Source organism: Staurois parvus, unplaced genomic scaffold (genome assembly GCF_062004578.1).
Source record: "Staurois parvus isolate SC_StPar_1 unplaced genomic scaffold, SC_StPar_1.0 ptg000017l, whole genome shotgun sequence".
Taxonomy (NCBI): domain Eukaryota; kingdom Metazoa; phylum Chordata; class Amphibia; order Anura; family Ranidae; genus Staurois; species Staurois parvus.
This window is the reverse complement of record NW_028317813.1, coordinates 2712057-2727071: the sequence shown is the minus strand read 5'-3', so window position 1 is coordinate 2727071 and position 15015 is coordinate 2712057. Positions and strand designations below refer to the sequence as shown.

The window sequence follows — 15015 nt, the reverse complement described above, 5'->3', positions numbered from 1 at the left end:
GATGTAATATACCTAATAAGAGTGTACTACATGTCATTATTCAGTCCTTAAGCTCACCATACACTCTACAACTTGATTGTACAAAGAACTGCTGACAACTGTGTACTGTAAGGGCCTGCATGTTTGGGTACAAATTAAATTTGTCCTCATAATACAGAGTTTTGGAAAATTTAAAGATTTCCAAAGTTTATACAATCAGATTGTAATATGAATGGTTCCCCTTTTATTCATTGTGAGAGATTAACATCAAGAAAGGATATAGCAGGAGGTTTGCATGTAAGTCCAAAGGTAAGGACTGAGGAAGGCCAAACTATCCTGCATTCCTATTTCATCCAAGATATTCTAAGACCCTTTTTCCTTTCACCTTATCCAAAATGGCATAATCATGCTCCAAACCTCAGAGTTTTAAGGAAAATATGTGAAAGCCATTCCTAACATATTTATTTGGGATTGTTAGCTTCTTTAATTTTAAATACAGGTACAAGGTATCCTGATAAGTCCCTGATGGCTCTACGTGAATGTACTGTTTTTTTTTTACTCTGATTTCTGTCTCTTTTAGATACTGATGGAAATGGATTCATAAGTCCAAATGAGTTAAATGACCTGTTCAAAGCTGCTAGTTTGCCTGTACCTGGATATAAAGTGCGAGAAATCACCCAAAGTCTCATGGAGACAGGAGATCAGAACAGAGATGGAAAGATCAGCTTTGATGAGTTTATTTCAGTAAGTTTATTCAGAACACAGTGGCAATATGAACTTCAAAACAAACTTCTGTATTTTCACTTTTGCAGCCAAATTTGGATAACACCTACTTTAAATGTGTTAAATGTACCCATTAACATAGCATAACAGTGTTGTTGAAAAATAGTGTTTTTTTTTTTTTTATGGTTGAACTGGATGGATTTTTGTCTTTTTTCAGCCAAACTAACTATGTAACATAATTAAAACTCTCTGTACTGTGTTCACAGTTCTTCAATGTCAGCTGTAAACTAGATTTGGACACTGTCTGTTTTAATAAAGGGTTAAAAAATGTAGAAACCACCCTCCTGCATTGTGTGTTAATGAGGGATAGCTCACTTTGCATGGGGATAAAAACATGGAGAGATTGTGTAGAAATTCTTTGAATCAGCCATGACACCTTCTCCTTAGAAACATCTAAAAAGTAAGAAATATTTTTTAAAAAGTCGGTATACTGTGTGAATGGGAACACATAACAAACATATATGGTGTTTTCTCAAATTTGATTGCAAAAGTGGAAATACTCTTTCAGTTTCTTTTCCAGATTAATTATCATTATCTTGCAATCCTGAATATATGCAAGTTACTTGAATGAACATTTTGCTAATTTTAGGCACTATTTAAACATTTCATAAATGTACTGATTTTAAATTTTCTTCTTTACTATTTGCTGTTTTTATATTTTTAGGTTTTTCATAACCTTAAAAGCTCAGAAGTTGCCAAAACATTCAGAAAAGCCATTAATAAGAAGGAAGGCATTTGTGCAATTGGCGGCACCTCTGAACAGTCCAGTGCAGGCACCCAGCATTCTTATTCAGGTAAGAGGATCTGGTGATTAACACTTCTGTTCTGAACTTTTAACTTTTAGTGGCATTTAAAGTGGTAGTAAACCCACTTTGGTACGTTTTATCTACAGGTAAGCCTGTATTAAGGCTTACCTGTAGGTACTGTAAATATCTCCTAAATGTGCACCATTTAGGAGATATTTACTGTAGAAGCACCAGTGATGTCACCAGTGTAGGCGCACTGCACTCTCAATGGACAGCATGCTGTCCATTGAGAGAGCCGTGCCATGGGCGAAACTCCCTTCACGCATGCACAGGAGTGATGACATTGTGGCTAGGCCAATCATATGGGGACAGCTTGCCAACCCGGAAGGAAGACCGAGTAAAGATGGAAGCTTTGGGGAGCCGTGACAACCGCTGGAGGGCTTCATTTTCATGTAGTTCTTTCATAATGTGCTAGTATGCAATGTATACTAGCACATTATGCTCTTAACTTGCAGGGAGAAGATTTTTTAGAATTTTGGGGGGGCAGTATACTACCTCTTTAAGGACCTCTTCCCATTTGTCCATTTTCCTGTTACATGTTTCCCAGACAGGATCTGGCTGCTTGAAAGGTATAAACTCTGTACAATCTACAATGACATTATTCTCATTCCTGCAACCTAGAGACAACCTTTTTATGCCTAGGTGATTGTAAAGGCTCAAGGTTTTTTTACCTTCATACATTCTATGCATGAAGGCAAAAAACCTTCTGTGTGCAGCAGCTCCCCACAACCCCCTCAATACTCAATGAGCCCCATCGAGATCCAGTGATGTACATGACAACATTAGCTGTCCCAGGTCTCTGCCTGAAACAGCAAGCGGGATCCATTGGCACCTGCTACTGTCAATCAACGCCAGTCAGCCAATGAAGAGAGAGAGAGGTGACGGGGCCAAGCCACAACTCCTTGTGTGAATGGACACACGGAGCAGCGGGTGCCCCCATAGCAAGCTGCTTGCTATGGGGGCACCCGACAGAAAGGAGGAGCCAGAAGAGCCTGCTTGAGACGCGAGAAGAGGAGGATGCAGGCTGCTCTGTGCAAAACCACTGCACACAGCAGGTAAGTAAAGACATGTTTGTTATTTTACAAAAACAATGAACCTTTAGTATCGCTTTAAAATCATTTGTTTTTCATGGCAGAATAATGTCATTTCAGATTGTTTAAATATGCTGTTTCACATTGTAAATATTTTAGGCAGAGGCTCAGATGAATAAATTAGCTTTCTTATTAACATTTGAGATTATAATAATATCAGTTTTTTTTATCATGTCTCTGCTTTTGAGTTTAGAGCACACTTCAGATAATCATTATGAGGCATAATGATAAAGTGGTGACTGTGTCATTCACAGTTACATTCATCATTTATTAAACATATTTAGGGAAAAGGTCCACCCCCACAGTCAGTAAATTAAGCACCATTAACTGACAATCACAAACATATTTAATGGGAAGGGATGATTTTTTAACCATACAAATGTGACATTCATTGTATTTTTCTCTAACTTTCAACAAATATATTTATTGGGAAAACGCGATTACTATATTGTTCTTGTATTACTTCTGCACTGTACTACTACTATATGGGGGAGATAAACTAAAGCTGGTGCACACAGAATCTGGTGCAATTGTGCATAGTAACCAGTCAGCTTCTAGGTTTTATTTTCAAAGCTTAATTGAACAAGTTAAAGTTAGAAGCTGATTGGTTCACTATGCACAGCTGCACCAGATAGTGTGTGCATCGGTTTTTGTAAATCTCCTCCAAGGTGTACTTTTCACCAAAAATGTTTTGTACATATTGTCTTGCTAAAATAACTATAAACATAAGTACCCTATGAATCAACCAGCAGTAACACTTGGAAGACATGTACCCCTAACTCTTGGTTGAAAACCTGTGACTTAACCACTGGTTATAATTGATATTAGTATATTAGCATTCTTCAATGAGACTTTTAAACTGCAGAAGGTCATCAGATTTAGATTATTCAATATATTCTCCTCTGACAGAGGAAGAGAAGTATGCCTTTGTAAACTGGATTAATAAGGCTTTGGAAAAGGACCCAGACTGCAAACATGTCATTCCCATGAACCCAGACACTGACGATCTGTTCAAAGCTGTTGGTGATGGAATTGTCCTTTGGTAAGTTCTGACTAAATTATCTTGACTCTATTCACATATAAACTATCATTCTAAAATGCAATGCAGGTTTAGAAAAAAAATTATTGGATCCACGCTGCTGTAACGGAAAGTTTAGATCCATAAAAGCTGGTCTATAAAAAAGTGCCTTTGCAATAGTCATCAATCCATCATCAACTGGAAGCAGCAGTTTTTCCTGAGCAAGATGTCTTCAAGGGCTTCACACCAAATGTACTCCTATCTTAAAAAAGAGCCTGATAAGGATTGAAACATCAATGCTGAATTCCTATTTGATGTGCATACAAGAGCTAACCTTAAAAAAAATAGTGCTGTGAAGCCTTCAGTGCTGGACATCTTACACTCAGAAATACATTTAGCATATAAGCTCATATACAGATGAAGGAAATAAAGAACTTTGGAACTGGCATGGCTCAAAATTGTATAAAAGTAGGGTGGGCACTGACTTCAAATGATTCTATATACAATATATCTGGTTTAGTGTATCAGATATTTTGCTTATTAGCAAATGACGCTTATGCATATATTTGAAACTTAACTCCAGGCAACAAATCTGACACGCTGTTTAAAAAAAATATTCAGATATTTAAATTATTACTTGCCAAAGGATTTGTAATTGCATTCAACCAAATTAGCAAAATACAGCTTGATCACCAAGTAATAATTGGAGTTCAGCTTGATGCCAAACCACTTACATGTACATCATTTGGCATTAAGTGGTTGTATTGAGATTATGCCTGTACTGTTTTTTAGAGCCAACTGATATCTCTCTTGTAATAGCAATCATAAGTTGCTAACTAGCAGCTGGATCGCTATTACAAGCAGCGGGATGGCACCCCCCCCAGCTGCCTTCCACGGCTTTAACAGGCTGTCCAATCCCACCAGGACACCTGCTTGACCAACCGGCGCTTCTGCCAGCTGATTGTAGAGCCGAACAAAGAGTGGAACAGCTCTGTTTGGCTCTATGATATAGGGAACCAGAAGCTATTTCCTTACATCACTTCTGGTTTACCTGGATATTAACAGAGCCATTTTAAAAAAAAGAAAAGCATTTGATCACACCAATCTTGGTTCATAAATGCATTTAAAAAACTGCTGTGCAAACACCGTGTGACATAAAAAAAATTACAACACCCACCAATTTATTTTCTAGGGCTTCTGCTTTAAAAATATATAATGTTTGGTGATTCTAAGAATGTTCTAGCAAAAAATAATGATTGTTACATTTAAACAAAAAGTGCCAGAAATAATTGGTCTTCAAGTGGTTAAAAAACAATGTCTGTTGATTTTATGTCTGTTGATTTTTACGTAAGTAATATTTAATGTATTCTGGCCGCATACCACAATAAATATTATGCATATTTTAAAATATATTATCTGTTTGACCAGATCTTGAGTGTGGCATGGCCAGTTAAAAAAAAATTCACATAGCTGGAAAGCAAATGCTAGCATAAAGGTAAAATAATAACTTTGTTTATTTAGTAAAATGATCAATCTCTCTGTGCCGGATACCATTGATGAAAGAGCAATCAACAAGAAGAAGTTAACTCCTTTCACTATCCAGGTACAAAGTCATTTTAATTATTTTTTGCTATGAACTCCTTTCCAAATGAACAAAACCTTAAGGGCCCCCTCACGTGTTTGAACACATTAATGCATGTGTTTGAATGTACACATTTTCATACATTGAGTTGCATTATTTTAAGCCAGCCCATTCAGTCTGCACTTATTTTTTTTAGAAATGTGATGCATCACAACAAACAAACCTTTCACATCTGTGTTGTGGTGCATTTCTACTGTATATGCGCATAGGGGTGCACCTATACATGACAACACACAGCAATTTTGATCAAAACAATAAAAAGGACTATGGGTTAGACTCAAGCACATACAGTACACACAATGGTATTAAACCCAAAAGCCTAAATGTATTATATTACAGTAGTACTCCAAGTGGAATTCCAGGCTAATGATAACTACTGTATGCTTAAACCTACTCCCACCCCTTTCTATATCTTATTCTAACTACCATGTGAAAGAAAGTTGCTAATGATCTCCCCAGCACTGGCTTCAGGGCAGAAGGCAGATTGGCGATAACGGTTGGAATGCTTGGGTGGTGGTGTCACCCATAGACGTACTGGGGCGTATCCGTTGTTGGCTGTCCCTCCTCTCCCTTGAAGCTGCCACTAGGAGACGATCACATGACCGGACCAGAGTGCCCTGAGAACAGATAAGTATAAGCATCTTCCTTTTATACGGTAGTTAGAATAGCATTTAGAAGGGGAGTGGGAGCAAGATTAAGCATAGTTAGCAATAGCCTGGAATTCCACTTTAAATTTGGTGGCTGCATTAGTTTACGTTTTTTAGGCTTTTTTTCCATTATTTGCACAAGTTAATTTGGGCAGTCAATCTGGTATTTTTTTAACTTTCCTTAACCTCCTTGGCGGTATTCCCGAGTGTAGCTCGAGGTAACATTTCAGTACCAAGAGCGGTAACCCCGAGCTACACTCGGGAATACCATGCGGCACTGCTCCGGCATTTGTTCTTCACTTACCTTGCCCTGCGCTCCCGCGATGTGTCCCCTGCAGTGTCCCCGGCCATCTCCTTCGGCCGATGCCAGCATCCGGCTTCTGTGTCCTGTCCCTGTGACGTCGGGACGTACGGGCGCCGGCGGCGGCGGGAAATTTAAAAATTTTAAATAATGTCATTTTTTTTTTTTTACATTTTACATAGTAAAACATTGCTGTCTCAACCAATTTCACATACATTTTGTCCCTAGTGCTTTGTCCTGCGCCCCGCCTGCATTTTGTCTGTTCTTTCTGCCTGGAAACTGAGAAACGTCCATGGCGTCCAAAAAGTGTCCCTTTAGGTCAAAAGCGGTTTAGATCAGCTAGAGAACAGCGATAGTAAATCAGAACCACTTGCAGAATTGAGTGATAATGATTTGTGGGGAAATTCGTCATCAGACACTGAAAACGATTTTGCGACTTTGCTCAGCAATGTGCGAACTTATTATGGCGCTATATTTCAAATTTCAGTGTTTTTGGTTTGATTATATTATTGAATTAAATGTATTATTATTATATTATTATTTTTTATAATTATTTATTAAATTATAATTTATGATTTTGTGTTTCAAATTTTATCATACCCGGGATGTTTAATAGACTCTTGTTCGGACAGATTTCAGTGAGTTATTCCTAAATATTACAGCCTACAATAAAAAAACTACATATTTCCATGCAAAATAATGGTACCGCTTTCAGCACCAAAAATCTGAAATAATCATACCGCCAGGGAGGTTAACAGACCAAGCTGTCCAGCAAAAGTGTCAGTTATGGAATGAGCAAACTATTTAACACTAACATGGGTTATTACAATGGGCAGTTTTTATACATTTATGTAAAACCTTTACCCCATAAGGAAAAAAAAACTGTTTCTGCAACTGCATAAAAGTGTTAACCGGAGTTCAACTTTAATTTGTTAGTCAAATCCATCTAAATCTGGCAGTGTATCTAACATTACCCTCTCCACAAGTTGAAAATGCTGCTGTCCAAGGGTTGCCCCTTCAGAATGGAACTGCCCTAAGACAGGAAGTGTATTATTGGCAGGATCACTAGATGAATATAAAAGAAAAAACCCTCAATTTAAGAATTGATAAGCTGCGCTATTATAAATACTTGTTATTGGCTTTAGCTAAGCTTTAAAATGCAATATTTCATACACCTGACTTAAAATTTAGAAAGAAAATATATACAAAACCACTATTCTCTTCCTTTGAAAAAATAAAATATATACATTTATGAATCTTCTATTATTTTATCATGGTTAAGTAGATTAAATGAAGGTATGGTGGGTTATTTTGTTTAGCTAAACAGCTTCAATAAATATTCCTTGTAAGGCACTACATACTGTATGTCTGTGGTTACCCAAACAAGTGTTTTTATAATAGGATTTAGCAGTATTTAAGGAATGGAAAGCTGCAATATATTAAAAGTTTGGTTTTGGGTTTAATAGCACATTAACTAATACCACAATGGAATTACTATTTTTTTGCAGATAGATTAACAATGCCAAGATTTGGTCAGTGTATGGCTAAACAACTGACTCAATTAATATCTGGATGGGGTACCAAAAGTATAATATGTAAAAATCAATGGCATAATTTAATTGTATCTTCCCATGAATGGGATCATTATCCAAACATTTCTGTAACACCACCCACCACCAAAACCACAATCCACGCAGTGCAGAAGTTATTTAACAACATGTTTAAGCTGAATTGGTTGAACATACCAAACACTGAGCGGTTAATTTACTAAAGGCAAATATACTGTTCGCTTTGCATGTGAAGCTCTTCTGATTTCCATGATCCAATCATGTGCAAGCAAAAATGCTGTTTATATTTCCCTTGTATCTAATTTGCTATTGTTTACAAAGTGAAGCTTCACCACATTCACTAAGCTCTGGGGAAAATTAGTGCAACCGCACCTGCAAAGTGCACAGTCTATTTTGCATTAGTAAATCAACCCTTGTATGTCTCTGAACTGCAAGTTTAGTGACAAGGTATTATAGTGTATTGGTAGATATTTTTTCCATTTTCTTTTTCCTACAGGAAAATTTAAATCTAGCGCTCAATTCAGCCTCCGCTATTGGGTGTCATGTAGTAAACATCGGTGCTGAAGACTTAAAGGAAGGGAAACCATACTTGGTGCTGGGACTTCTGTGGCAGGTTATCAAAATTGGACTGTTTGCTGACATTGAGCTGAGCAAGAATGAAGGTATGGATATGTTAATAGTTCTTTTTTTTTTATTGCTGTAGCTGTTGTAAGACTTTGTGCATTAAGTGTTATTGATGGTTCAATTAATGTTTGGTGGAAGGTAGGTAGCTTGGCAGGTGTACCAGGCAGCTGTAGAAACAGTTGATTGGTGCATTATTTATTATAGACATTTATTTATCACAGGCATATTTATAACTCTTTATATATAGTACGTTCACCTCAGTCCTTGCCCTCAAGGAGCTTACAATCTAAGGCAAATGCTTCCCAACCTTTAGAGAGCAGGTGATTTCTTGCTCATCTTATCTGAACTTATGCAAGAATATTCTGTAAAATGATTAGAACCATGCAAGCCTAACCATTAGGTTTACTCATTTTTCTGTGTCTGACCCTCTTAACTAATAATCAGAAGTAAGTGATCCCCTGAAGCCCCATTGCCTATTGCTGATAACACAGTACATTCCAATTTGTAATCAGAAAGAACAGCTTTCAATAACAGGGCCCATTAGTCACTTTCATTCCTCTTATACACAGGGCTCAAAACAATGAAAGTAACACTTTTTAATCAGAGTATAGCATCAAGTCAGTTCAGCTCCTGGGATATTGATCTGGTCAGTTAAGTAGCAGAGGGGGTTGTTAATCAGTTTCAGCTGCTTTGATGTTAATGAAATGAACAACAGGTGCACTAGATGGGCAACAATGAGATGTCCCCCAAAATAGGAATAGTTTTACAGATGGAGGCTATTGACATTTTTTTCCTTACTCATCTTTTCTGACTGTTTTTCACCAGTTTTGCATTTGGCTAGGGTCAGTGTCACTACTGGTAGCATGAGGCGATACCTGGGCCCTACAGAGGTTGCACAGGCACTCCAACTCCTCCAGGATGGCACATCTATACATGCCATTTCCAGAAGGTTTGCTGTTTCTTCCAGCACAATCTCAAGATCATGGAGGAGATTCCAGGAAACCGGCAATAACTCTAGGAGAGCTGGACAAGGCCGTAGAAGGTCCTTAGGTGTCCGTTTATGAACCAGCGGTAATAGATCACTGCTCAGTTCTCCGGCATTCTCAGGGAACACAGTTCTCCTGTGTATGCCTTTTATGAAGCAGTTCTCCGAACGAAGGGAGAATGGTCTTCAAACGCTGGAGAACGGTCTCCAAACGCTGGAAAACGGCTGATTTTACTATAATCTCGCGACATTACAGTAAAAGATCAGTTTACTAAGCAGAGGTAAATTATCGCTGCTTAGTTTGCGGTCCCTCCGATTTTCCAGCTCTGGGCTGGAGAATCTGGAGGGAGAACACAGATCTCCAGTGAAGGGCTGAACATGTTCTCCTGAGTGTCAAACTGTGAATGACCAGAGAATAGTTGCGATCCTCTGAATCTCAGCTATTCTCTGTGTCATAAATGGACACCTATATCCATTAGCAGGACCAGTATCTGCTCTGTGTATGACCACTGCCATCAGAAAAATTGTACACCATGAACTGTATGTGGTTAATACATGTTACGAAAGCATTCAATTTCAGCAACTGTTTTAGGAATATGTAAACCATGAGAATAAGGTAACTATTGTAAGCATATATGCTTGTGCTATAGGGGCTGATTTCCAAAAACTGGAGAGTACAAAATCTGCTGCAACTCTGCACAGAAATCAATCAGTTTCCAGGTTTTTGTCAAAGCTTAATTGAACATGCTGAAGTTGGAAGCTAATTGGCTACCATGAACAGCTGCACCAGATTTTGCAGTCTCTAGTTATAGTGAATCACCCCCATAGTGTGTGAAAAATTTAACCACCAACCCATTTACTGACCAGATTGGTCTGCATGTAAAAATGGAGAAAATATAAATTAAGACGTGAAATAAGACAAAGTGATTGCTACTGAATGCTAACACTATATGTACAGTATTAGTATATTAGTAGAATACAACATTTTTCATGATTGTTGTGTAACTGGTTCTGTTTAAAAACATGTGCATTTGATGCATTTTGTAGCCATACTTGTAGGTGGGGCCAGGAGTATGGTACTCAAAATGGAAAAAAAGCAACCAGAGACCATGGAATGCAGCAAAGCGTATTAAAACAAACGTTCCAAAAGGCAACAGGGTCTGTCTAACACAGTCATACCCTAAACAGCAGTACTTCACAGACTTTTTGCAGAACTTCAGTATTAGAAAAGATACTCTAAACAGCATGGAAACATCTGACGAAGGAGGTGGCTACATGCCAGTCTGGCAACAAGGCACTAGTAAGCGAGAGTGTTCCTGGATGGCGACACAGATGTGCGGTCCCTACTCTATCCCTCCTCATCTGGAACCTTTCCCTATTATTTAGACACACTGTTGAAACCATCCAGAGCAGCAGCGTCCAATCAGCGTCCAATCAGACAACTACTCTCCTGATGACACCTATGGAGGCCTCAGAGGAGCTAGAGCTCCTCTTGCCCTCTATCCTTTCTGCATTGTGGCTGCCCACCTGTGCAGGGAGGCTAAACTGCATCTGCCTACATACTAATAGCAGTTTCAACTAGTTTCAATAGTAAATATTAGCCAATGGATCAAAGCAATCTACCACTTACCATATATATAATTATATATATCATTTTATATTTCTATCCTATTAAAGGGCTGATAGAGCTTGAAGCTGTGAAATGAAAGACTATACTATCCAAGCAGTTGTTTATTTTAGGAATTGGCTACAGTTAGCTTCAAAAGATGTAGCATGGTAGATGCAATGTTTACATCTGTAAAGTTCATCCTTTACCACTGTTGACCATTACATATAATTGCCATCAAGGGAAATTTACGCATGCTGCGGAAGGGCTTCTTGAGAGCCCCAGACTGGGTTTTAGGATGCAAATCTAGTCTTTGGTCAATCAGAACAGAGGAAAACATTCCAAATTTCCATGCAAAAACCTACTGAAAGATGTCCCACATTTCATCATGAGATTCATTGGGGGTTCCTCATTGCCCAAGTAAATGAACATTTTTGAAATCTGGAAGTCTTTTCCTAAAATGTGTGCATGTTTCAAAGGCTCCAAGTTGTGCCCTGCAGCAAACATATTACAAAGGAAATAATGTTGACTGGCACTGTGCCTAGTTTTCCCAGAGCATTATTTTTACTTGTCGCCCAGAAACCATTTCTGAATGGTGCTTATTTTGATATGCCTTAATAAGGTGTTTGACAATGTAATATATACTTACTTACTGTGTAATGAGTTTTCTATCCTCTTTCCTGTATAATTTTGAATGCCCTGATATGAGTGTTATTTTTGCTTGTCACCCAGAAGCCATTTCTAAATGATGGTTGTTTTGATATTCCTTAATAAGGCGTTTGATAATGTATTCTCATACAGCGCAACTACTGTTGTGTAATGTGTTTTCTATTCTCTTCCCTGTTTAGCTTTGATTGCCCTGTTACGAGAAGGAGAAAGCCTGGAGGATCTCCTGAAACTTTCTCCAGAAGAATTACTCTTGAGATGGACTAACTACCACCTGGAAAATGCTGGATGTAACAAAATTAATAACTTCAGCTCAGACATTAAGGTTTGTGGAACTCTGCCCATCAGGTTATACAGATAGGGAAGAGATTCAAAGTGATTTCAAGTCGTCAGCATTGGCAAATATTTAAGAACCACTAAATAGAATCAATATGAATAGATAATGGTTTATTGTATGACCAGCTGGTTTCTCACAGTATATCTTTCAGGGATTCTGATCTCTGCACATAAAGTTACTGGCTACTATCACTTAAGTCCCTACCTCTGTGCTAGAGTTCTTTTATTTTATGACTGAGAAGTGAAACTTCATATAAGAGTAAGACAAAGCTGTGAATTCCAGCAGGGGATTATTGCCATTGGAGCCCTTGACAGATTTTTCAAGCTAGGGTGTGAACAATTTCACATTTGTACAGTATTTTCCAAAACTGAAAGCAGTTTTTATGAAGACTAATCCCTTAAAGGCCAGGATTCTTGGGAAGTTCTATATACAGTTCCTTCAGCAATTTCCTTATTCTTCTGTCCAGATGTTGATGGTGCTGAAATAATAATATAGAATAGAGGATAATAAAGGCCATCATACTTCATAGATTATAGCCAAATATTTTGTTCTTTTAAACCATGACTAATATTGAAGTAAGCAAACAGCTTCCCATGGAAATTCCTTCAGAAAGTACCAGTCAATTAGAATGAAATACTGGCTGGCACATTCTGATGTCTTTTCTTGTTATAAAATTTCAGCCCAGAAGATATAAGCCATATTCCAAATTCCATTAAAGATATAGCCACCTAACATCATAAAACATCTATATCCATTGTTTGAGATATTACATTGACAATAGGCCCTATAGAGAACCATAAATGTGTAAACTGCACCCGCAAAAAATGGAAAGCAGAGAGCAATCAATTAGTCAACACTACTACTTGTGGTCTCTCTGCTGTTGATCTTTTCCCTATTACTGACTTATCATGCCTTGTTCTGCACTGTGCCTCTGTGTGAGGATGGGAATCTGTGTAGAGGCAGAGCTTTGCTTCCTTGTGTCTGAACTCAGCTGTGATGACTGTTGCCGGAATATTCAAAAAGTAACTGAAGAGTTGCAGGAATATCCAAAGAATTAGTGCAGCAGAAGCAGGGAGATCCTTGTACTGCAGGTCCTCAGGTACAGCTTCATCTCCAGCAACCTAAACAGTTAACAGCACAGTAGAAGCATCACCAAAAATCACACTCTAAATTTTGTAATACTGGCCGTTGCTGGCAGCAGTGCCTTAGATGCAATGTGATAGGTAGCAATGAGGCTGATTGAGCAATAAGTGCAATGCTGTCTTTTAAAAGGAAGGTACATCTTAGCATTACTGATATCTCTAGATGTTCCCTATAATAAAAAGCAAATCTACGCCTTTTGAGTTCCACTTTAGGTCTATAAAGATTTTTCTACATTCACAGATAACTACATAATTATTACCAACATGCAGGGGGCTGAAGGATACAATAATATTGAACTTGGTGTCCAATATTTGCAAAGTATTTGTAAGTTACAATAGAATATTGCTATGTGCTTAAAAATCCATCTTTGGGGTTATTAAGAACAACGTTGACAGGAGATAGAAGACGGCTGGGAAATTGTGTGCCTGATTATAGTATTGATGTTTCTGCAAAACAAATATTTACCGGTAATTTTCCTCAGTAATTAATACATTTTTTTTTAACCTGACGTCTACCTAGCTTTTCCCATAAGCCATTTTCAACATTACCCACAATGTCTTGGTGTGATAATAACTTAATAATTCATTTAAATAGAATCACATTACTATAAAGTGGATGTAGATGAAATTATACTGAAAGATAAGAATATACACGTGCAATAATGTCATCTGACTCCTATGTAATACTCTCTTGATTTTAACTCTATTCTACATGCTTTTCCACATCATTACAAAAAAAAAATGAAATTTTACTCTAATATTTGGTATTCATTCACCACCTCAGAACATCTATACAGTGCTAAGTACTAATTTAGTCCCATATCCACTGCTGTATTGCTTCCCACCTTTGAAAACCATCTTTTGAAAAAGTTATATGTATATACTGACACTCGTTTTCCTCCAGGAATATATGTAAAAGATTATACAGCCTGTACTGGGTGGCTGTAGCCCCACTGTGACAGGTCTTGGCTAGCTGGGGATCAGTAAATTTATGAATTGGTTGGAACAGGGTAATCTAGCAAAATGGTGCACAAAGAGGGATCTGTGGGATAGCCGGGTTCGAAGCCTGCTGGGAATAAACAATGCTAAAGAAAAAGACAAAAAGCAAAGTCAGGGAAGTAGACAGATAAAAACTGGAGCTCTGAGAAAATAATGCATTAAGGAAGCACAGCAAGGTCAAGACAGGCAGAGTGAGACAAGTGAGGTCAGGACAAGCAAGGGCAGCGACAAAGGTCTATCTGAATATAGGACTAGTGTCCACTCATGAATTAAATAGATCTGTCTGGCTTTATGCATATGATCAAGCACCTGTTGCAATGCTGTTAAATGTAATATGAAATTACATACCCAACTAAAATATATTTGGTTTTCAAACCACTGGTTGGAGACTTCTCAAGTTCTACTGTTTATCTATTTTCATTCCATGTTGTATTGATAAGTGATGTCAATTTGTTTGTTTCAATTTTTGTTTGCTTTCACCATAGGACTCCAAAGCTTATTACAGCCTGATTAGTCAGATTGCTCCAAAAGGAAATGAAGAGGGCATTCCTGCAATTGACATTGATATGACCGGACTTAGGGTAAACATGTTTATCTCTAATAACCAAAGTTCTTAAATTGATATTAGGTTTCAGTTATGATTAGTGCAGGTTATAGCTGTATGGTAAAGTAAAACAAAAAGAGAGCGCACCAACCTTGCGCATTACCTCAATAAACTGTGATTTTATTAAAATGAGATATATACTCACAAACACAGAAGTAAAACAAGGGTATAGGATCCTCAAAGGAACACTGAAGTCCAAAACCAGTGCAAGTCACAT

The 15015-nt window shown here is 37.7% G+C and overlaps 1 protein-coding gene across 2 annotated transcripts in view; it reads left to right on the top strand.

The window, feature by feature from the left end:
* LCP1 (lymphocyte cytosolic protein 1) overlaps positions 1-15015 on the top strand; it is a 59106-nt gene that overhangs the window by 25742 nt on the left and 18349 nt on the right. For both annotated transcript variants that reach the window (XM_089678922.1, XM_089678928.1), the window contains exons 3-9: positions 560-723; positions 1427-1556; positions 3569-3701; positions 5199-5280; positions 8332-8497; positions 11899-12041; positions 14680-14775. In XM_089678922.1, the coding sequence (XP_089535048.1) occupies positions 560-723; positions 1427-1556; positions 3569-3701; positions 5199-5280; positions 8332-8497; positions 11899-12041; positions 14680-14775 (914 nt within the window). The remainder of the gene's footprint in view (positions 1-559; positions 724-1426; positions 1557-3568; positions 3702-5198; positions 5281-8331; positions 8498-11898; positions 12042-14679; positions 14776-15015) is intronic.